Here is a 24,775-nt window from a genome sequence, read left to right on the forward strand (position 1 = left end):
TTTACCCCATGAGCTTCCCAAAGGTTTTTCATAGTTCCTGCCAGGAAATTAGTCCCTGCATCTGTGAGGATGTCGGAGGGCCAACCTACCCTGGCAAAAATGTCTGCTAGTGCCTGGCACACACTTTTAGCCCTGGTGTTGCTTAGAGCTACTGCTTCCTGCCATCGGGTGGCAAAATCTATGGAAGTCAGTATGTACTGCTTTCCTCTGGGTGTCTTTTTCGGAAAAGGACCCAGAATATCCACAGCTACTCGCTGAAATGGAACTTCAATGATGGGGAGTGGTTGTAGAGGGGCTTTGACCTGGTCTTGGGGTTTTCCCATTCTTTGGCACACCTCACAAGACTGGACATAGGTAGAAACATCCTTGCCCATTCCCTCCCAGTGGAATGACCCCCCCAAACAGTCTTTGGTCCTGTTCACCCCAGCATGGCCACTAGGGTGATTGTGGGCTAAGCTCAAGAGCTTGGCCCGGTATTTAGTTGGAACTACCAACTGTCTCTGAGGATGCCAGTCTTCCTGGTGTCCACCAGAAAGAGTTTCCTTGTATAAAAGTCCTCTTTCTACAACAAACCTGGATCGATTAGAAGAGCTGAGAGGCGGTGGGTTGCTCCGTGCCGCCGTCCAAGCTCTCTGGAGGCTTTCATCTGCTTCCTGTTCGGTCTGGAACTGTTCCCTTGATGCTGGAGACATTAGTTCCTCATGGGATTGTGGACCTAGGCTTGGTCCCTCTGGAAGCGATATAGGGGATGGAGCTGTTTCTGTTGACTGTGAACCGCTCTCCGCTGGTGCACTATGTTGGGATTCAGGCTCCGGCTGAGCCTCTTGTGTAGGGTTATCGGCTGCTGCCAGTTCAGGTTCGGTGGGGCCCTCTGGTGTTGAGGTTGCAAGTACTGGATTCAGTGCTGACACGGGGTCTGGTGTTGGTTGTTCGGCTGGTTCCGGTTCTGGGACTGGTTCCGTCTGGGTCTCTGGGACTGGATCCACTACTGCTGTTGCAGACATTGGCCTGGGGTCCAGGTCCATCACCTCTGACCGGGTCCTGATAGAAGTTTCTGGAACAGAGCTAGGCCTCACGGCTTGTTTAGCCTGGCTGCGGGTGACCGTTCCCACCCTCTTGGCCTGCTTCACATGCTTGGCCAAGTCTTCCCCCAACAGCATGGGGATGGGATAATCATCATAGACTGCAAAAGTCCACATTCCTGACCAGCCCTTGTACTGGACAGGCAACTTGGCTGTAGGCAAATTGAAAGAGTTGGACTTGAAGGGTTGAATTGTCACTTGGATCTCTGGGTTGATTAAATTGGGGTCCACTAAGGAAGCATGGATAGCTGACACTTGTGCTCCGGTGTCCCTCCACGCGGTGACCTTCTTCCCGCCCACACTCACAGTTTCCCTCCGCTCCAAGGATATCTGGGAGGTATCTGGGCCTGTGGACCTCTGGTGTGATTCCGGTGCAATGAACTGTAATCTGTTGGGGTTCTTGGGGCAGTTGGCCTTTACATGCCCCAGCTCGTTACATTTAAAACATTGTCCAGCTGACGGGTCACTGGGGCGAGGAGGGTTGCTGGAGAACAGGGTGGTGGGACGATAAGGGGTCTGGAGGGTTCTTTGGGAGGTAGGTGGGGCTTTGGGTGGCCCCCGGTAATAGGATGTGGTCTGGGGTGGTCCCTTCTGGTCTCCGCTCCAACTGCGACCAGTTTTCTTCTTCTCGGCCACCTCCACCCATCTGGCTCCAATCTCTCCTGCCTCAATTACAGTTTTGGGTTTCCCATCTAGGATGTATCTTTCTATTTCCTCAGGAGTACCCTCTAAGAATTGTTCCATTTGCATTAGGAAGGGCAAATTTACTGGAGAGTCAACACTTGCTCCTGATATCCAGGCATCCCAATGTTTCACAATGTGGTAGGCATGTCGGGTAAATGACATGTCTGGTTTCCACCTTAGGGCTCTGAACCTCCGACGAGACTGCTCGGGTGTTATCCCCATTCTGACTCTCGCCTTGGATTTAAACAGTTCATACTTGTTCATGTGTTCTTTAGGCATTTCAGCTGCCACCTCAGCTAAGGGTCCACTGAGCTGCGGCCTCAGCTCTACCATGTATTGGTCAGTAGAGATGTTGTACCCAAGGCAGGCCCTTTCGAAGTTTTCTAAGAAGGCCTCAGTATCATCACCTGCCTTGTAGGTGGGGAACTTTCTGGGATGGGAAGTGGTACTTGGAGAAGGATTGCTAGGGTTTGTTGGGATATTCCGCTGAGCCTTTATCTTCTCCACCTCCTCCACATGCTTCCTCTCTTTTTCCTTCTCCTCCAGTTCTTTGGCCCTTGCTTCCATTTCTTTGTCCCTTGCTTCCATTTTCAGCCGCATGAGTTCTATCTGTCTTTCATGTTCCCTTTGTTTTTCCGCAGCCTGAAATCTGGCTAATTCCAGCTTTTGTCGAGCCGTGGATTTTGTCATTCTAACCTCTCTGTTTTTAACTAACTTTACACCCAAGGTTTAGAAATAAACAAACAAAACTTGGCTGTAAAATTTTGCTGTGCTGGAATAGAATACCTATTCTCTGATAGTGATTGTCAGCCTACAGAAAAAGACAATTCCCTTGTCTCTGCTCTGGGCCCAAATCAAAGCAAAAAACCTCCAACTACTTGGAAACCTGCTTACCAGCAGCCCAAAGGGAAAAAAAATTCCTTTTCAAACCTGTGCTCCTTGTAAAACAAAAAAATCAAAATCCTAAAAAAAAAACCCTGCCACTTTTGTCTCCAGGCAAATGGGTAGAACACACACCCCCTATTTACTTTTAGGAAGAAGAGAAAAAAAAACAAACTCTGGGTTGGAAGACTGTGAATTTCCCTGCAGGAGTTAAGTACCCTGCCTCCAGGCAAAGAAAACCTGCAATTCACAAAGATAATCCCCTTTTGTCTCTGCTTGGCCACAAAGCAGAGAAAAACCAAGCTGCTTTCAGTTTCAGCTGCTTTCTGGACTTCCTTTCCAAAGGAAAAAAAAATTTCCTTTTTAAAATCTGTATTTCTAGTTCAAAAAATCTCAACTGGATCTCAAAATGATTTCAGGTTAATCCCACCACTATGCCACCATGTCAAGGTTCCTCCCCCACTCTGAACTCTAGGGTACAGATGTGGGGACCTGCATGAAAAACCTCCTAAGCTTATCTTTACCAGCTTAGGTCAAAGCTTCCCCAAGGTACAAAATATTCCACCCGTTGTCCTTGGACTGGCCGCTACCACCACCAAACTAATACTGGTTACTGGGGAAGAGCTGTTTGGACGCGTCCTTCCCCCCAAAATACTTCCCAAAACCTTGCACCCCACTTCCTGGACAAGGTTTGGTAAAAAGCCTCACCAATTTGCCTAGGTGACTACAGACCCAGACCCTTGGATCTTAAGAGCAATGAACAATCCTCCCAACACTTGCACCCCCCCTTTCCTGGGAAATGTTGGATAAAAAGCCTCACCAATTTGCATAGGTGACCACAGACCCAAACCCTTGGATCTGAGAACAATGAAAAAGCATTCAGTTTTTTACAAGAAGACTTTTAATAAAAAATAGAAGTAAATAGAAATAAAGAAATCCCCCCTGTAAAATCAGGATGGTAGATATCTTACAGGGTAATTAGATTCAAAAACATAGAGAACCCCTCTAGGCAAAACCTTAAGTTACAAAAAAGATACACAGACAGAAATAGTTATTCTATTCAGCACAATTCTTTTCTCAACCATTTAAAGAAATCATAATCTAACACATACCTAGCTAGATTACTTACTAAAAGTTCTAAGACTCCATTCTTGGTCTATCCCCGGCAAAGACCCAGCATACAGACAGACACAGACCCTTTGTTTTTCTCCCTCCTCCCAGCTTTTGAAAGTATCTTGTCTCCTCATTGGTCATTTTGGTCAGGTGCCAGCGAGGTTACCTTTAGCTTCTTAACCCTTTACAGGTGAGAGGAGCTTTCCCCTGGCCAGGAGGGATTTCAAAGGGGTTTACCCTTCCCTTTATATTTATGACAGGGCCTATTTACCATGAATATTTAATTACCAAAACCGTGTTATCCGATCATACCATCTCCTCTATAAACTTATCGAGTTTAATCTTAAAGCCAGATAGATCTTTTGCCCCCACTGCTTCCCTTGGAAGGCTATTCCAAAACTTCACTCCTCTGATGGTTAGAAACCTTCGTCTAATTTCTAGTCTAAATTTCCTGGTGGCCAGTTTATATCCATTTGTTCTTGTGTCCACATTGGTACTGAGCTTAAATAATTCCTCTCCGTCTCCAGTATTTATCCCTCTGATATATTTATAGAAAGCAATGATATCTCCCCTCAACCTTCTTTTAGTTAGGCTAAACAAGCCAAGCTCCTTGAGTCTCCTTTCATAAGACAAGTTTTCCATTCCTCGGATCATCCTAGTAGCCCTTCTCTGTACCTGTTCCAGTTTGAATTCATCCTTCTGAAACATGGGAGACCAGAACTGCACACAGTATTCCAGGTGAGGTCTCACCAGTGCCTTGTATAACGGTACTAAAACCTCCTTATCCTACTGGAAATACCTCTCCTGATGCATCCTAAGACCGCATTAGCTTTTTTCACGGCCATATCACATTGGCGGCTCATAGTCATCCTATGAACAACCAATACTCCAAGGTCCTTCTCCTCCTCCATTACTTCTAATTGATGCGTCCCCAGCTTATAACTAAAATTCTTGTTATTAATCCCTAAATGCATGACCTTACACCTACTACATTACTTACTTCATTACATTACTATTACTCCAGTTTACAAGGTCATCCAAATCCTCCTGTTGGATATCCCTGTCCTTCTCTAAATTGGCAATACCTCCCAGCTTTGTATCATCCGCAAACTTTATTAGCACACTCCCACTTTTTGTGTCGAGGTCAGTAATAAAAAGATTAAATAAGATTGGTCCCAAAACCGATCCTTGAGGAACTCCACTGGTAACCTCCCTCCAGCCTGACAGTTCATCTTTCAGTAGGACCCATTGTAGTCTCCCCTTTAACCAATTCCTTATCCACCTTTCAATTTTCCTATTAATCCCCATCTTATCCAATTTAGCTAATAATTCCCCATGTGGCACGGTATCAAACGCCTTACTGAAATCTAGGTAAATTAGATCTACTGCGTTTCCTTTGTCTAAAAAATCTGTTACTTTCTCAAAGAAGGAGATCAGGTTGGTTTGGCATGATCTACCTTTTGTAAAACCATGTTGTATTTTGTCCCATTTACCATTGACTTCAATGTCCTTAACTACCTTCTCCTTCAAAATTTTTTCCAAGACCTTGCATACTACAGATGTCAAACTAACAGGCCTATAATTATCCGGATCACTTTTTTTCCCTTTCTTAAAAATAGGAACTATGTTAGCAATTCTCCAATCATACGGTACAACCCCTGAGTTTACAGATTCATTAAAAATTCTTGCTAATGGGCTTTCAATTTCATGTGCCAATTCCTTTAATATTCTTGGATGAAGATTATCCGGGCCCCCCGCAATTTAGTCCCATTATGCTATTTGAGTTATGCTTCAACCTCAAATATGGTAATATCTACCTCCATATCCTCATTCCCATTTGTCATGCTACCATTATCCCTAAGATCCTCTTTAGTCTTATTAAAGACTGAGGCAAAGTATTTCTTTAGATATTGAGCCATGCCTAGATTATCCTTCACCTCCACTCCATCCTCAGTGTTTAGCGGTGCCACTTCTTCTTTCTTTGTTTTCTTCTTATTTATATGGGCATAATATCTGTCTTCCAAAGGGGAGTGGGGCTTTTTCAAGTTGTGGTGAAGATAAATTTTGAAGAGGCTACTATACAGTGACACTTAGTTAACTTGAAATATCTGTGTCAAGACTTGAATTTTTACTTCTGGAAATAATTTGTGGATAGATGCTATAATTGAGACAAACATAAGCAAAGCTGGCTGCTCTATCCTTAATGTATTGCAAACTTATACCTTAAGATTTCATAGGATGCATGCATATCACTTGCTCCTACACACACAGGCATAATCTAAATAACGATGAAATATTGGCTTTTTACTTTTTCATGACCAAATTCTCAGTGTTCCTGCATGGGTACACTGAGGCAAAGGATGAGGCCACAGCTTCCTTCTTTCATTTTATTGCCAGCTCCTGCAATCATTGGATTCTGAGACTGATTTAGTACACCCAGCAGGTTCCCAACGAGCATGGCTTATGTTGGGGCTGTAGTCAGTGCCCTTCTGCATAACTCACGGTGACTGAAACCAAATGGAGATAGAGTACCAACTACACTTGTTTTTTAAAGCAACCACAACTCCTATGTCTAAATGAGTTCAGTCTATCCCGGGTAGATACGGGGTCACTTCCACTTGGCGTCAACAACAACAGCTTTACACCTTCTCCAGTGTACCTCCCAGAAGCCTAAAGAAATATGTTTGCTCACCTGTGAAAACACTTTAATTTGGCTCTTCTTTTACCCTAGGAATATTTTTTAACTTACACCTTTTGTGTACAGCTACTGCAAGCAACGTTCACTATTACAGTTGTTGGTGAATTGCTTGCAGTGGGCTCGTGTAGACTAGAACTTTCCATTTTGGCATGTTGAACTATTAAAATTGTGTGGAGGCAGTTAATTGTTGTAGGTAGGTTTGCACTTCTATTAATAAACAGTTACACAACAAAAGCATGTCACTTTCTTCAACATTTCATTTATGTCTTTAAGGTGACCAAACTGGATCGAGATCCTGCGTCAGGCACGGCTTTACAGGAAATTAGTTTCTGGCTGAACTTGGAACGTGCCCTGTACCGCATTCAGGAGAAGCGTGAAAGCCCAGAAGTCCTCCTGACACTAGATATCTTGAAACATGGCAAACGTTTTCATGCTACTGTCAGCTTTGACACAGACACAGGTAAGAAATTACAATGTGCTGTAGCTTCATGAGCAGTTTCTGTGGAAGTTTAGCTCTTGTGATATAGTTACACAAGTTAAACATCAATATCACAATCAAAAAGCTTCACCTTGTATGAAGTGAAAACTATTGTCTTTAAACTGGCCAGATGGAATTGACACAATGAGGTCAATTAAATTTAACTCTCTTGTATTGTATTTAGGTCTAAAACAGGCACTGGAAACTGTAAATGACTACAATCCACTGATGAAAGACTTTCCTTTGAATGACTTGTTGTCTGCTACTGAACTGGACAAAATAAGACAGGCACTTGTGGCAATATTCACCCACCTGAGAAAAATCAGAAATACGAAGTACCCCATTCAAAGGGCACTGCGTCTAGTGGAAGCCATTTCAAGAGACCTGAGTTCTCAGCTACTGAAAGTATTGGGAACCAGAAAACTGATGCATGTTGCCTATGAAGAGTTTGAAAAGGTAGGTCTAGGATGTCAAATATGGTAATAGCTAACGTAACACACTGAATGCAACTATGAGAGCATGTCGTTTGAGAGTCAAACAAGTTTACGTTCTTAAATTTTCAGGTTATGGTTGCATGTTTTGAAGTCTTCCAAACTTGGGATGATGAATATGAGAAATTACAAGTGTTGCTGAGAGATATTGTGAAGAGAAAGAGAGAAGAGAATCTGAAGATGGTGTGGCGTATCAATCCTGCCCACAGGAAACTGCAGGCTCGTCTTGATCAAATGAGGAAGTTCAGGCGCCAGCATGAGCAGCTGAGAGCAGTGATTGTGAGAGTCTTAAGACCTCAGGTAGTGTTCCACTCCTTTCTAATTGGGGTAACTGCCTATACATCTGGTAAAGATATAGTAGTTTCCCATCTCTTGATGAAAGCCTACATGTAGACACAAGCCAGTCATGTTAAAATGTATTAACTCACGAAAAGCAAAATTACTTGTGTTCCCCTGCAAACAGCCGACTAAAGGAACCACAGGTGCAAAACATAACCAATAGAATTTGGGTAGAACTCTTAAAAGCTTTCTAAATCCACCATGGAAAGGAATATACAATCACTCTCATAGCTGTGAGCTCCTCTGATGGATCTGAAGCAAGTTAAACAGTTACTTCAAAGTTTTGATATCTGTGACATAGCGGTAAAGACCCATTTTCAGCTACATTAGAAATGTACCAGTACCAATTCAATCTGTAACTGATCACTTTTGTATTCATGCAAACAGCAATGTTTTTTCTCTGTATAATCTCTCTTCAAAAGGAAAAAGAATCTGGGGATTTATTTTCAGGCCTTGAGGGCATGTTTTTAAATTGTCTTTAGTTTTCCAAAAGGAGCAGTCCTATTCAATTATTCAGTGTTTATACCCTGACAATAGTGAAAGATATGTAATCATTTTTCAGTTTGCTTACAGACATTAATGAGAAGAATGGTATTACATTCCTCCACGTTTTCTTAATAATAAGGCTAAAGTGTCCATACTTAAATCCATGAATAAAAGCACTCTAATGCTGGCCTGTTTTTCCATGTGATTGGAAAAAATGGATCCTGCATGCAATAACTTGCTTTAAGTTTGGATCGCTTGATTTTGAATGTGGCAAATAACTACAGCACAAGTTTGAAGTGGAGAATCTCTCATTATTGCTAAACAGCGTGCAGCAGAAGATATACTCTCCTCGTCTCATTTGCAGATTAATACCCAACAGAAACCAAATTAGCACCCTTAGGTTCCAAAGGGTTTAGTCAACTGTAAGTACAGTGCAAAAAGTAATTGCATGTGTCTTTTTACAATGTGTACATAAAATGCTTCACTCTGAACATGTGTGTGACAAAGAAACGGTTAGATCAGTGAGTCTTTACTAAACTCTGTGACTTTATGCAGGTCACTGCTGTTGCCCAGCAGAATCAAGGAGATGTACCTGAACCCCAGGATATGAAGGTAGCAGAAGTCCTTTTTGATGCTGCGGACGCTAATGCTATTGAAGAAGTGAATCTTGCTTATGAGAATGTTAAAGAAGTAGATGGCTTAGATGTTTCCAAAGAAGGTACAGAAGCCTGGGAGGCAGCAATGAAACGGTATGATGAAAGAATTGATAGGGTTGAAACAAGAATAACTGCTCGTCTACGAGACCAGCTTGGCACAGCAAAGAATGCAAATGAAATGTTTCGGATCTTCTCCAGATTCAATGCTTTGTTTGTCAGACCTCACATTCGGGGTGCTATTCGTGAATATCAAACACAATTGATCCAGCGTGTAAAAGATGATATTGAGTCTCTTCATGACAAATTCAAGGTACAATACCCACAAAGTCAGGCTTGCAAAATGAGTCATGTTCGCGACTTGCCTCCTGTGTCTGGGTCTATAATCTGGGCCAAACAGATTGATCAACAGCTCACAGCCTACATGAAGCGTGTTGAAGATGTGCTTGGCAAAGGTTGGGAGAATCATGTGGAAGGCCAGAAGCTGAAGCAGGATGGAGACAGCTTCCGTATGAAGCTCAGCACTCAAGGAATATTTGACGATTGGGTAAGGAAGGTTCAGCAGCACAACCTTGGTGTGTGTGGCCGTATCTTCACTATTGAAAGCACTCGTGTTAGAGGCCGAACTGGACATGTCCTCAAACTAAAGGTCAACTTTCTCCCAGAAATAATTACACTCTCAAAAGAAGTCCGCAACCTTAAGTGGTTTGGATTTCGTGTTCCACTTGCAGTTGTCAACAAAGCTCACCAAGCAAACCAGCTCTATCCTTTTGCTATTTCTCTGATTGAAAGTGTCCGTACATATGAACGGACCTGTGAGAAGGTGGAAGAGCGTAACACTATTTCTCTGCTGGTAGCTGGCCTAAAGAAGGAAGTGCAGGCTTTGATTGGAGAAGGTATTGCCCTGGTGTGGGAGTCATACAAACTTGATCCCTATGTACAACGCCTAGCAGAGACTGTCTTCAGCTTCCAAGAAAAGGTTTGTTCTACTGATTATGTTCTTTTTTCCAAGGGAGACTCTGCACATATCGGTGGCAGTTGAGTTTATCACAACAAAATATTTTAGTTTTGGATTGTATACTATTCAGGACAACAGGTGTCTTCCTCTTGGAAAATAATCTTACTGTATGCAACTATTGCTTAGATTCCACAATGTCTTATAGTACTGAAGAAGTCGCTGAATAGAAAAACAATTGATAAAATGTATGCTCTCAGATTATTACCTGGTAATGTGGAAAATGTTCTCTTTAGGGGGTGGTAGAGAAACCATATCTTATAAAAAATGCTAATTTCGTGAAGTAGCTACTGAACCTTTTTAGTTAGTGATTATAACATGAACACGCGTTGTATTAATGCTTTATATTCTAGTATAGCATCAGCTACCTTTTAAAAACCTGCATGCATGTTTCTCAGTATCTCCCTTTTAGATTAAGGGAATTAGCCAAATTTTTGTGCTAATTTAATCAAATTCTGACTTCTCCATTATCAGGCAAGTTCCCAGAGTCTTCAGTAAGTTTCAGTGAATGAAAATGTAATGACTCTCCCCCCTCTCCCCCTTGCAAGAATGGATGTAGCTCTTTTTGTGAGAGAGGGATGTTTTATCACTTCCCTCAACATGGCAGACTGCTATCAGCAAAGTACTAAAATTAAATGTTCCCTTAGGTGGATGATCTGCTCATTATTGAAGAAAAAATAGACCTGGAAGTTCGATCCTTGGAAACCTGCATGTATGATCATAAGACTTTTTCAGAAATCTTGAACAGAGTTCAAAAAGCTGTGGATGACTTGAATCTTCATTCATATTCCAATCTGCCTATCTGGGTCAATAAGTTGGATATGGAGGTAGGTCTTTCACTCAAAGTGAACGTAGCCTTCAAAGGTGTTAGGTGGCAGAGTAATTTGTCACTAACAACGTGGTCTACCACTTTCAAGTGACCTAGAGTGAGAATTTCCAATCTATTTGCCAGTTGCTTGAATATCTCTACCAAATGCCATTTAGGACATCTGGCAGGCTCTTAGGCAGACAGATAAAAGTGCTTTGCTCCCAATGACTGGAATTAATGGATTCCAGGGGAGACTTGCTAGCCTTTTAGCTGACAGGATAATAGCTAAAGGCTTAATAGATGGTTGAATATGCGTTGACCTGAATTTAATGGGTTAGTTTAATGGCTCGCCACTGATCGCATCTGACCAGAATATTTATAGATTCTTATCCAATTCAGACTACAGAGTTCAAGAACTCAATGAGTTCTATAACAGGAGAGGATTCATGGAGTGCTTGACAAGAAATAGTACAGTGAGGACAATACCAAATTGATAAAACCTTTCTTGAAATGCAATGGAACTTATAACTGCAAAACAGTAAAAGAATTCCAAAACTCCTGGTGGTAACATTTCTGTTATAAGTATCTTAACCTAACATACTCTCACTCCTCCTTGAGGACACAGTAATAGGAGGTGAAGGACCATCCTCACTCCTGGCATGTCCGATTACGCGATGGTGCTGGCTTCCCCCATGGTTAGGAATGTTGAGTAGTTATACTATACTGCACAAGCTGACCTGATAACGTGATTGTCTATATAGTATAGGAGAACTGAATGAAATGAATGAATCAAAGGAAGAGTTTTAGAATAGAGTCGACCAGTGATGAGCTGCCAAAATCTTAACAACCGGTTCCCTATAAAAAGTTCTGATTTAAGGGATGTGCCCCAGTATGTATTTTTTGTACCAACAAGGTTATCATACGTCCGTATTTTCCCAGCTGGCGATTTAAGAACCAAAAAGCCTGACCTGCCTGGGAAAATACGGATGTATGTTAACCCTGCCTAAATTTCTTGTTTAAAAAGATGGGCCTGAACTAGAAATGAACTCCGTTTCACATGTGTGGGTCCCCACCACTCCCTGGGGGTGTGCTAGGGTGACCAGATGTCCCGATTTTATAGGGACAGTCCCGATTTTGGGGTCTTTTTCTTATATAGGCTCCTATTACCCCCCCCCCACTCCCTATCCTGATTTTTCACACTTGCTGTCTGGTCACCCTGGGGTGTGCACATGTGTGGGTCCCAGCTGCTCCATGCCCCCCTCGCTGAAGCAGGTGTGCAGGGTTACTGCCCTGGGAACTGCAGGGCACCAGTGGACATGGGGCCAGCTGCAGACAGGGGCGTGGGGCATGGCTAGCTGGAGGCAGGGGGTACTGGGCTGGCTGCGCGCAGGGCAGGGGTTGACTGCAGGTAGGGGCTGGCTGTGAGCAGGGCAGGGGGTGCGGCAGGGGCTGGCTGCGGGCAGGAGGTGCGGGGGTGGCTGGAGACAGGAGCTGGCTGCGGGCAGGGTGGTGGGTACTCACGGGGAGAGCGGCTCGGAGCAGCCCGAGCAGCAGGACGCGGCCCGCCAGGCAGCTGCGGGAGCCCCAGGGCCAGGGGTTGGGGGAGCAGCAGCAGCAACAGGGCTTATGCCCAGGGCCAGGCGGCAGCCCACGTGGCTCCTGCAGCACAGCGCCCCCAGCGGCCGGAGGAGGAATTACATCACTTCCCGGCCAGAGCCCATCAAAGCCTCAGCACCGTCTGCAGGGAAGCGGGTTAACAACCAATTCTAAAACAGCTTGAAAATTTAACAACCGGTTCATGTGAACCGGCTCCAGCTCACCACTGGAGTCGAATCCCAAAGAGCTCTTTTACAAGGTATTTTATAGGATCCTAACCTATGTAATTTAGGCCCAACCTACTATACCCAAAACTTATTTCCGAACCCTAAGAATTTTATGGGTACCCTTCTCCTATAGGTTGGTGGATTATGACACTTATTTTCTAAATATATTAAGGATTATCTCGTTCCCAAAACTGCCAGCCTAGGCTCTCTTGATGACCTCCAAGTTGTGTACGCTTCAGTTACCAACCAGTCGTAGAAGCCGGATAAATCTGTGATGTGATGTGGATAGTTCCTCCCTTTGGTTCCCCAAAATTCAGGGACCATTCTTATCTTTGCCAAAGGTTGCCAACTTCTATGCTGACATATTTATACCTGATTATACTTTTTGCTATGTAGCAGATCTTACCGGATCTTACAGACCGGTAGGCTTCTTGCATTTCAGCAAAACTTATTATTAGGAAACACATGCCTCAACATATCCTAAATTCCAAGGAATTAATACTGATAAAATAAAATGGATTAATTTCAGAAAAAGAAACCTATTAATTGATACTGCCGGCTGGATTAATAAAATATAATAGCTAGCAAAACAATCCTGTGTGCTACAAATGGCAGGATAAGGACAGGTTCTCCAATGTGAGTGAACATCAACACCTTAATACGGACAATAATAATCCTAATGCTAAGGTGAAGTCTCTTACTTAGGATAACATGGCAGTAAATCTGACATTTAGATCCCCTCCTAAAACATGGATTTTTTTTAAATACTCTAAACAGTAATCTAGCATGTTGACTTAAACTTCCTTTGCTTTAAAAGTGTTCATTTAATTTTAAAAAAAACCCTCTCCTGTTCTAAAGTGTAAGGCTGAATTTCCATCCTTTAAGAGTCCTGCTGTATCTGAAAGTTTCAGGGATTTCTTGACAATGCGGGAATCTTTTGGAGAGAACACATGATATAAGCGTCTTTGTATTTGTTTTCAATATGGTTTCTTCCTCCCTTAGATTGAACGAATACTAGGAGTTCGTCTACAGGCTGGGCTGAGAACTTGGACCCAAGTTCTTCTTGGACAAGCTGATGATAAAGCAGAAGTTGACATGGATACAGATGCACCTCAAGTCAGTCACAAGCCTGGTGGGGAGCCAAAGATCAAAGTAAGTTACATTTGACTGTTACTCATGCTTTTTGCTAAAATAAGACCGTCCAGAACCTTGAGTAGAAATAAAAATACTCTGATAGTACATATTGCTATATAATGTAAATTCTTCAAGTCATGGTCCTGATTTGTATTCCTCTGGGGGTTATATGCACGCGCCATGCGTGAGAAGCTGGAGATTTTGAAAGTAGTAGTGTCTCTTGGTCCACACATACGCCCTTGCTTCGCTGAAGTCAAGGGAGCCTTTGGTAGCGAGGCAGTCCCCCTTTCTACATTAGACTTTCGTCCTTCAGGCCATGTTCCCTCCCATTTCCCTATGGCTCCTGCGGATCCCCCAGTTTTGAGGGCACCACCATTCAAACTGGGCTTTGATTTTTTGGCATTGGAGGACTTGGATGGAGTACAGGATCTGTCCTCCCATAACCAATATGACTACCCTAAGATTCCGCAGACTCAGTGGCAGTACCCTCCCTTTCCCCAGCAATGGAACCGTTGGTACCCTGCTCTTTGGGGCCCTCCATAGCAATGGATCTGTCTGGTTGGCTATCCTGGGCATTGTGGTGTCAGTATCTGCCTTTGTAACCTTCCCACTACGCTCAAGAGGAGTTCCCCCACCTCACATCTTTGACAGTTATAGAGTAGGTATTCTGAACTAGTGTTGGAAGATGCTCCTCTTAGTCCAACTCTGACAGTACTGCTGGAACCAGAGCAGTTCCCTTTGTCATCTCCAGATGCTGTAGTGTCTTCATCTCCCTCTTCGTGCCCAGATGACTACCATCAGTTCCAAGAACTGTTCCATTGGGTGGCTAATACCCTCCACTTTCCACTGTACAGAACAAACAGCACCAGCTGTCTGATATCCTACATGCCTTGTTACTTGGTAGAGCCATTCTGGCAATCAGTGATGCTGTTCTTCTTCAACTGGCCTGGACTGTCTGGCCTCCAGCCACCTGCACACCTACCCCCAAGGGTATTGTCAGAGAAGAGGTACTGTGTACCTGCAAAGGGGTCTGATTTTTCTGTTCTCTCATTCCCACCCCCCCAATCCAATTTCCTCATCTTACAGGCAGTGACAGAGCGGGCCCGGCAGCACTGCTGGCGCTCTCCCCCAGCAGATAATGAGGGCAAGCGACTGGATATTTTGTGTCAGAAGGTATTCTTTTCTGCCAGCCTCCAATTTCACATCTCCAATTACTTGGCTCTGTTCGCTAAATACGACTTTCTTACCTACGGCAAGTAGGTAGGACTTCTCAGACAAACTTCCCCAGCAGGATCAAGCCTGAATCATAGAATCATAGAATATCTAGGTTGGAAGGTATCTCAGGAGGTCATCTAGTCCAACCCCCTGCTCAAAGCAGGACCAATCCCCAATTTTTGCCCCAGATCCCTAAATGGCCCCCTCAAGGATTGAACTCACAACCCTGGGTTTAGCAGGCCAATGCTCAAACCACTGAGCTATCCCTCCCCTGCTTCAAGGCTGTCCTACAGGAGGGGAAACTAGTTGAAGGACAATGCTCCAGGCCGCTGCGGATGTGGCAGACAGTACTTCGCTCAGTATGGCTTCAGGGATCTTCAGGTGAAGGGAGTCATGGCTGCATTCATCAGGTTTCCCAAGGGAAGTAAAAAACACCATAGAGGACTTCCCTTTCAGTGGGTCTCATTTCTTGAGTCAGAAGATAGATGATTCCCTCCACTCCCTCAAAGACTCCAGAGCCGCTCTGCGATCACTGGGTATCTATGCACCAGCAACCAAGTGCAAGTCTTACTCTGCCTAGAAGTGGACTCTCTCTCCTGCAAAGGGGAGTGATAGAACCTGTTCCTATGACCTATCAGGGTGCAGGGTTCTAGTCCACCTATTTTCTAGTCCCCAAGAGGGGCATGTGGAGGCGAATCTTAGACCTCAATCATCTCAACCACTTCATATGCAAGCCAAAATTTCATATGGCCACCCTAGCAACCATCGTTCCTTTGTTAGAAAGAGGCATGTGGTTTACAGCTCTCGATATGCAGGATGCTTACTTCCACATGACAGGTTTCAGAGTAACAGCCGTGTTAGTCTGTATTCGCAAAGAGAAAAGGAGGACTTGTGGCACCTTAGAGACTAACCAATTTATTTGAGCGTGAGCTTTCGTGAGCTACAGCTCACTTCATCAGATGCATACCGTGGAAACTGCAGCAGACTTTATATATACACAGAGAATATGAAACAATACCTCCTCCCACCCCACTGTCCTGCTGGTAATAGCTTATCTAAAGTAATCACCAGGTTAGGCCATTTCCAGCACAAATCCAGGTTTTCTCACCCTCCACCCCCCCACACAAATTCACTCTCCTGCTGGTGATAGCCCATCCAAAGTGACAACTCTTTACACATTGTGCATGATAATCAAGTTAGGCCATTTCCTGCACAAATCCAGGTTCTCTCACTCCCTCACCCCCCTCCAAAAACCCACCCCCATACACACACAAACTCACTCTCCTGCTGGTAATAGCTCATCCAAACTGACCACTCTCCAAGTTTAAATCCAAGTTAAACCAGAACATCTGGGGGGGGGAGGGAAGGGGGGAAAAAACAAGAGGAAATAGGCTACCTTGCATAATGACTTAGCCACTCCCAGTCTCTACTTCCACATGGATATCCATCCTACCCACAGACATTTCCTGAGATTCAAGGTTCTACATTTTGGACTCGCCACTGCTTGACAAGTCTTCACCAAAGTTTTCTCGGGAGCGATGGACCACTGCCAAGGGGTCCTTATATTCCCTTGATTATTTGATTGTGCTGCTAGCAACCAAAGGGGAGGGGCATTCCTTGACCTCCATGCTGTTTACACTCCACTCCTCCCTGGTGGTGAGTGTAAACATCAGAAAATCAGTTGGATCCCACACAGTTCCTAGAATTCATTGGGGCCTGTATCAATGCAATATTAGCACATGCCCACCTCCCAGAGCCCTACAAGAGCTGATTTCCACTGCAATTTCCAGTCCTTCTGTTCTGGCCAAGGTTATTTGTACATACATTACTGCCTTAGCTTGTCTCCACTTTCGTTGTCTACAGCTGTGCCTCCAGAGGATCTATTTTCCCATGAACTACATCACGGACTTTCTACTGATAGTTCCCCAAGAGCTTCTCTCCTCCCTCTAGTGGTAGACTGATCCAGGTCAGGTCTGAACCGGAACATCATTCCTTCCGTCCTCCAAGCATGACGATGATCATAGATGTGTTACTTGTCGGATGGGGTGCCCACATGGGCGAGCACATGACTCAGGAGTCTTGGACTGCTCAGGAATCCTGGATGCCCATCAATGTCCTAGAACTTTGGCGATGCAGAGAGCATATCGCACATTTCTCACGTTTAATTCATTCCTGTCATGTTCTCCTCATGTCAGACAACACTATCCCTGTTTACTAAATCAACAAACAAGGGGGCATGAGGTCATCTATGTTTTGTACGGAGGCAGTTCATCTTTGGGATTAGTGCATTGCTCACAAGATCCTGTTGTCAGTAGCATACCTTCCCGGAACTCAAGCTAAGTGCCAACTCTCTCAGCAGGAAATTCATGATGGATCACGAATGGGAGCACCACAACACCGTGGTCACCAACATTTTTAACCGCTGTGGGATTCTGACCAGGGACCTCTTCATCTCCCACACCAACAGCAAATGCACCTAATATTCCTATGGGAGACTGGGGGGGCTCAGTGACCTTTCCCAAGGTGATGCCCCGGTCCTGTGCAGGTCGGACCAGATCAATTATGCCTTTCCTCTCTAGAGCTTCTGCCACGTGTCCTACACAAGATCTAATGGGAGGGAATGACAGTCACTCTGATTACCCTGTTGTGGCCTTGCCAGTTCTGGTTTCCTTTCTTCTCCACATGTCAGCATATCCCCCTGCTTCAGTGGCCAGCTTTTCCAGAACTCCTCAAACGACGCTGCTGCAGGACCCAGCATCCGAGCTTGTTTTTTGGATGGGTATCTTCACTAGAGCAGGAATGTTCATCAGCAGTACAAGATATCCTCTTGAATAGCAGAGAAGAGTCCACAATGCAGTCCTATAGGGACAAGTGGAAGTGTTTCACCTCATGGACCCAACAAGAGGGGTCTTGCTCCTGAAAATATGGACATCTGTCTTCTTTTGGACTATCTTCTCTCCCTGAAGACATCAGGCCTCACGCTCAATTCCATCAAGGTGCACGTAACCACTGTCCGTGCCTTTCACCCTCCTGTGGAGGGGCATTCTCTTTACCAGATTTTGGAAGGACTTCCAATGGACTTATTCTCCCCTTCAATCCATTGCTTCCCCAATGGGACCTCAACCTTGTCCTCACAGTGTTGATGAAATTGCCCTTTGAACCTCTGGCTGCCACCTCCCTCTCTCTCCTCTCCATGAAGGTCACTTTCCTGGTAGCTGTTACTTCTGGGTTGGAGAAGTGAGGGTCATGGTGACGGACCCCTCCCCCTTTACCATGTTCTATAAGGACAGTGTTTCCCTATGCTTGCACCCCAAGTTTCTGACAAAGATTGTATCCCATTTTCATCTCAACCAACCCATACACTTACCTGCTTTCTTTCTGAAACCTCATGCCTCCGTGGGGGAACTGTGCCGTCACTCCCTTAACGTCTGCTGCGCCCTGGCTTTCTGCCTTCAGAGGATGAGATGATTCAGGAAGTCTCCCTAGACATTTTATCACGATAGCAGAAAGAATTAAAGGGCAAGTGATCTCCATTCAGCAGATTTCTAAGTCGGTTTTGGGGTGCATTACACTATCAGTTATCGGGATTGTCCCCACCCCACTCCACTCCATGAGCGTGCAAGCATTGACTACAACTGTGCTTCATGATGTACCAGTTGCGGACATATGTAGGACGGGGTCAAGTGGACTTCGGTATGTACCTTCTTTTCCCTTTACGTCTTGGCGCAAGACTCTGCGACCGATGCCTCGCTTGGCACGGCAGTGCTCCACTCCATGGTTCCATCATCTTCCTCGCACCCTGCTTGTTGTTAACCCTCAGTGGAATACAATAGGTACTATCACTCAAAGAAGAAGAGGTTGCAGCCTTTGTCTAAAATGTATTTTGTGTTTATCTTTAGCTGGCCCAGCAGGTTCTTATTTAGCAAAATTGAAACTGCATGTGGTGTCTTTCTATGCCTGTAGAATGTTGTACATGAACTGAGGATAACCAACCAGGTGATCTATTTGAATCCACCAATTGAAGAATGCAGATATAAGCTCTATCAAGAAATGTTTTCCTGGAAAATGGTAATACTATCGCTACCCAGAATTCAAAGTCAAAGATACCAGGTAAGCATAATAAATGTATTTATAAATCTAATAAGATGGCTCTACCTAGATCTGTTGCATTGCAGTTGTATACAGATAATGTAATCTTTAATGGTTATGAAGGAGCAATTTTTGAAAATGAGAACTGGCCATGTATTGTGAATTTGGTATATGCAACTTGTATTTAATTGTGGGTCTTGTCAGGTGGGTGTACACTATGAGTTGTCTGAGGAAGAGAAGTTCTATCGGAACGCCTTAACACGGATGCCTGACGGTCCTGTAGTGCTGGAGGAGTCTTATTCGGCTGTTATGGGCATTGTGACAGAGGTCGAACAGTATGTTAAGGTAGGATATGAATTCTGATTTTCAGTTTGCAATTGTAGAATAACACATTTGTTGGATTTAGAAGAGCTCTTCCATATCTTTAATCAAAGGTAACTCCCATCAATGTTACCTGTTTACTATAATCCCCATTAATTCAGTTATGTAAATAAGGAAAGTATCTACATTCTGAGAATTCACTGTTACATGGAGTTTTTTTTTTAACGTACTTATTAATAGGTATGGCTGCAGTACCAGTGCTTATGGGATATGCAAGCTGAAAACATATACAACCGTCTTGGAGAAGATTTAAATAAGTGGCAAGCCCTCTTAGTTCAGATAAGGAAGGCTAGAGGAACCTTTGACAATGCAGAAACCAGGAAGGAATTTGGACCTGTTATCATAGACTATGGGAAAGTAAGAACTTGAAACTTTCACGCATCTTGTAAAAGTAACCTGCAGAAATAAACTTCAGAATGGGCTTATAGAGGATAAAACGAGACTTCATAACTAATAGTAATACTTGGTAAACTTTCTTGATTGCAGGTACAATCTAAGGTGAACTTGAAATATGACTCTTGGCATAAGGAAGTACTCAGTAAATTTGGCCAAATGCTAGGTCAGAACATGACAGAGTTCCATTCACAAATTTCTAAGGTAAGAATAGTCCAAACAATGATTCCTTATTACAAAATCAACTTACTACATCCACCTTTAAAATACTGGGTTTTTTCCCTCTAACAGTCCCGTCAAGAGTTGGAGCAGCATTCAGTGGACACTGCTAGCACATCAGATGCAGTGACCTTCATCACATATGTACAATCCCTGAAACGTAAAATCAAGCAGTTTGAGAAACAAGTTGAGGTAAGTTGTCACTTTCTTAGTAACATCTTGTTTCTGGAAATCCGTAAAAGCTTTTCTACAGGGAGGGGACAATTGATCATGACCAGTCTAAGCCTGCTAAGAGAAACCCTGCCTCTAATTTCCTGTCCTAGTAACTCTTCTAGATAAACACTTTCAAACCACGATTCTATAGTGAGCCTTACTGAGTTACTTTATACTTCTGAGGGTTCTTTAGGTTGATTTATTGCTGATTTCTCTTTAGACTTCTGGCTATCTGAATTTCGAATTGAACTTTAGAAATTCAAGTAGGTTACCTTCTAACAATGTTTGTGTGGACTGTAGCTTTACCGCAATGGTCAGCGCTTGCTGGAGAAACAGAGGTTCCAGTTCCCTTCCTCCTGGTTATACATTGACAACATTGAAGGAGAGTGGGGTGCTTTCAATGACATAATGCGTCGCAAAGATTCTGCCATTCAGCAACAAGTAGCAAACTTGCAAATGAAAATAGTTCAAGAGGATCGAGCAGTGGAGAGCCGTACAACTGACCTGCTGACTGACTGGGAGAAAACAAAGCCTGTGACAGTGAGTTTTTTCAGGTCTCTTTGCTGAACTCACGATAGAAAGTTTGCATTCTGTAACAAACAAACAGGTTGTTCAGTAAACCCTGAAATAGACAGGGGGGTATAGTTTTTACTTTTACAGATTTTGATGCAGAAATGTGAATCCTCTTCAGGGGGTTTCCTAGTGACTTGGCAGAAAGTGTAGCTTGCTTTTGCTTTTGGTTTAAAATTCCAGCACTTTCCCTGACTTGCATTTTAAAACGGAAACACCTCCATTGTAACTTGATTTTTACAAATTTAACTAGCAATAAGGAGTGTGCATTTAATAGAGCATTTGGTAAGAGGAAGAATCTTGTTGAGCCTATGTCCTAAAGTAAAAGTTACTAGTGTCTGCTAAAAAATCTCTCCTGCCAAGATGATTCTTTAGATGCTTACCCAGGCAAGGGATCAGTAACTCGTATACCCAGAGTTAAAGGTCTGCCAAGGAAACTGTAAATTCCTTAAAGCAGAAGAGATAGCTTAGTGTCTGATGCTAATCAGAAGTAGTTTCTGCACAGATTTGAAGTGCTAAACCCTAACTCTTAACATCTGTGCCATGTTGTCCTTCATGTGGTTCTTTCTAGGGAAACTTGCGTCCTGAGGAGGCTCTTCAAGCACTTACCATTTACGAAGGGAAATTTGGTAGGTTGAAAGATGATCGTGAGAAATGTGCAAAGGCCAAAGAAGCTGTTGAGCTAACAGATACAGGACTACTCAGTGGCAGTGAAGAATGTGTGCAGGTATAGACTGTTTTTTAAAAATCCATAAATTTGGTGCTTGTAATTGGTTCTGGACAGATGACTTCTTGTAGGCAGAAGTCCTTCAATTCATTCATAGAGAAGGCATAGCAGTCAGTGGTTCTCCCTTCATGCTGCCCTATCACTGTGCCCTAACCTTAACTGGGTTGGTCCAGCCTTAGGAGTGAGTAACTCAGTCTCAATACCCATTCAGCCCTTGGCTTTTCCACTAAGACTGCAACCACAGATGTTTGAGGGCAGCTTTATAAGATGTAGAAATCTGGCCATTAAACTAAGGGCTTGTCTACGTGACAAGTAGCTTCTAAGTCAGCAGTTCTCAAACTTCAGCAACCTGAGAACCCCCATTTTGATTGAAAAAAATTTCAGGGACCCGAAACCCCCCGGCTCAGCCCCAGGCCCTGCCCCCACTCCAACCCTGCCCCCTCCATTCCCCCTTCCCTCTGTCACTCGTTCTCCCCCACCCTCACTCACTTTCACCAGGCTGGGGCAGAGGGTTGGGGTGCAGGGGGGGTGCAGGCTCTGGGAGGGAGTTTGGGTGCGGGAGGGGGTACAGGATGTGGGCTCTGGGATGGGGTATGGGTGCAGGTTCTGGGCTGTGGCAGGAGGTTGGGGTGCAGGAGGGGCTGAGGGGGTGCGGGTTCCAGCCGGGTGGAGCTTACCTTGGGCAGCTTCCGAAAGTGACCAGCATATCTCTCTGGCAGCGGCTCCTAGGAGGGAGGGCTAGGTGGGTCTTTGTGCGCTGCCTCTGCCTGCAGGCACCGCCCCCGCATAGTTCCCGGCCAATGGGAGCTGCAGAGTCGGTGCTCAGGGCCGACGCAACATGCGGAGACCCCCTGTTCCTCTTCTACTCCCACCCCCACCCCCCAGGCCACAGGGAGTGGCACGGAGCCAGGGGAGAAAGAAAGTCTGCCTTAGCCCCCCTGTGCCACTGGACTTTTAGTGCCTAAAATCTCCCAAGTTTAGCTTCAGTAGCTTCCAGGAGATAGCACTGGTCCCCAGCGTGCAGGCGCTGGGAGGAATGGGGAGAACTGAGTTGATCAGCGGGGCCCGCGGACCCTTGGGGATCCACAGGGGTCCATGGTCCCCAGTTTGAGAAATGCTGTTCTAAGTCATATTATGCTAAGCCACACTCTAGGACTTTCACTGAACTGTAGCAGCATCCACATGAGATGTTACTGCAAGGCAAGTTTGATATACTGTAGGCGTTCACTCTTGTGTGCTGTGCAGTAACTTGCTATGTATTCAAGTCCTAACTTAAGCTGCTGAGCAGCCAACGTATAGTAACTCCTTTTGGGCCACCAGAGATGTGCTAGGCAAGCTAGGGTCAAGTCTCTGTCCAATTACCTGTACCCTGACCAAGTTTCTATCCCAATGATTTGTTTAAAAAGTTCTGTCTAACTTAGGACAGATATTTACCATCTTTTTCTATATAACTGACCAAAGTTTGATGTATCCCTTGTACTGTAGGTAGCTTTAGAAGAGTTACAAGACCTGAAAGGAGTTTGGTCTGAGCTTTCCAAGGTCTGGGACCAGATTGATCAGATGAAGGAACAGCCATGGGTTTCAGTACAGCCTCGCAAGGTACCTTCTTTTATTCAGTATATAGAAAGCATAACTACAACTATACTATTCGCCTTTTGGCCTTTGAGATAAAAATACATTTAAATTCTCTAACAACTTGAAAATGAGCCAGAATATATGGCATGGTGCTTATGTACCTGGGTCTTTTTGGCATATGAAAAATAGAATTCATAACTGAGAATGCAGCCTCTATCTTAATCTAATTTGCAGCACTGAACGGCAGAAATAACTTTTCCTCTTAACTGAAGCTTCAACAGGGTAAGGCTTACAAAACAAAATTTGAAAAATTGTCAGGATTGCAGAAACTACACAACCTTAAATATATTTAATTATAGGCTACGTCTTCAGAGGACAAGAATTGATGCTCTATCTGTTTCCTGAAATTGAGTTGATCTAAATTAGCACTTTTCTCAAACACTTGTCCAGCTTCACTGATGAAAAGCTATTGCCCAGCTGATGCTTCTTGGATACATAAACCTGAAACGAGGCTTCTACCTCTTATCTGCAAGGAAGAATGTCACAATTTCATGACCACTGTGATCTAGTATAAAATTACTTCATGCTGTGCTACTCCAATGATCAAGGGATAGAGAAAACTAGTATTGCGCCAACAGTCGTGAATTAATCTTAAAGCAGTACTGTTGATTCCACATAATCTGCTGAGGTGGAATATATCAACAAATGCATGGAGAATCTGTTGGAATGATGAGGTTTTGAGGGACAATTGAATGTTTTCATACATCTAGTATATGGTTTGCCTGCCTTGTATACAGCTATATTTAGTGTTAGCAAAATTAAATATATGCAGCATAGCAAAGTATGATCAATATTATGTAAGGGTGATTCTCCCATTCTTAAAGAACAGTTGAATAAAAGTGTTAAGATGACAAATTGTAAGTAAAACGGATAACTGTTGTAATATCCAGTTTACTAGAGTGATTGTGTTTATCATAATGTTGCTGGTAGATGAATTCTTTCATGGCTTCTGTATTTTATTGACAGCTTCGACAAAATTTGGACGGCTTACTGAACCAATTGAAAAACTTCCCTGCTCGTTTGCGGCAGTATGCCTCCTATGAATATGTTCAGAGACTTCTGAAGGGTTACATGAAGGTAAGCTGTACATAATTTTTTAATTAGTTATCAAGGGTAAGTGCATCCATTAACTTAATATGTGCTGTCTCGTGTTCTAGATAAACATGCTGGTGATTGAACTGAAATCTGAGGCTCTTAAAGCTCGTCACTGGAAGCAGCTGATGAAGAGGCTTCACGTTAACTGGGTTGTCTCTGAACTAACCCTGGGACAGATCTGGGATGTTGACTTGCAGAAGAGTGAAGCAACTGTCAAAGATGTACTTCTTGTGGCTCAGGGAGAGATGGCTTTGGAAGAGTTCTTGAAACAGGCTAGTATCTATCATTATATATATTAGACCTGTTGTGCAGGAGAGATTTTAGAGGTGTAAGTTAATTTGCTGACAGCTATGTAACACATTGGATTTTAGATACCCAGGATGGTGAAAGTGAAATGCTTTAGATCTTCACCATATATTGTTAGTTCTCAATAACTGAATAAATTTTTAAACACACGAACTGACACAACATGAAACCCCATAGGTTTAGGGGTTTTATTAAAAGCTTCGGAAGTTTACTGAAGGTACTGTAACTTGAACTTAAAGATAAGTC

At 43.8% G+C, this 24,775-nt stretch overlaps 1 protein-coding gene across 1 annotated transcript in view; it reads left to right on the forward strand.

The window, feature by feature from the left end:
- LOC144266149 (cytoplasmic dynein 1 heavy chain 1-like) overlaps positions 1-24,775 on the forward strand; it is a 108,424-nt gene that overhangs the window by 16,705 nt on the left and 66,944 nt on the right. Inside the window, exons 5-20 of the mRNA XM_077819378.1 lie at positions 6,733-6,919; positions 7,122-7,393; positions 7,501-7,728; positions 8,809-9,885; positions 10,569-10,748; positions 13,555-13,704; positions 18,865-19,011; positions 19,195-19,335; positions 19,552-19,728; positions 19,858-19,968; positions 20,056-20,175; positions 20,497-20,736; positions 21,338-21,493; positions 22,979-23,092; positions 24,095-24,205; positions 24,286-24,495. Coding sequence (XP_077675504.1) covers positions 6,733-6,919; positions 7,122-7,393; positions 7,501-7,728; positions 8,809-9,885; positions 10,569-10,748; positions 13,555-13,704; positions 18,865-19,011; positions 19,195-19,335; positions 19,552-19,728; positions 19,858-19,968; positions 20,056-20,175; positions 20,497-20,736; positions 21,338-21,493; positions 22,979-23,092; positions 24,095-24,205; positions 24,286-24,495 — 3,621 coding nt within the window. The remainder of the gene's footprint in view (positions 1-6,732; positions 6,920-7,121; positions 7,394-7,500; positions 7,729-8,808; positions 9,886-10,568; positions 10,749-13,554; positions 13,705-18,864; positions 19,012-19,194; positions 19,336-19,551; positions 19,729-19,857; positions 19,969-20,055; positions 20,176-20,496; positions 20,737-21,337; positions 21,494-22,978; positions 23,093-24,094; positions 24,206-24,285; positions 24,496-24,775) is intronic.

Source organism: Eretmochelys imbricata, chromosome 6, assembly GCF_965152235.1.
Source record: "Eretmochelys imbricata isolate rEreImb1 chromosome 6, rEreImb1.hap1, whole genome shotgun sequence".
In the NCBI taxonomy this organism is placed as follows: domain Eukaryota; kingdom Metazoa; phylum Chordata; order Testudines; family Cheloniidae; genus Eretmochelys; species Eretmochelys imbricata.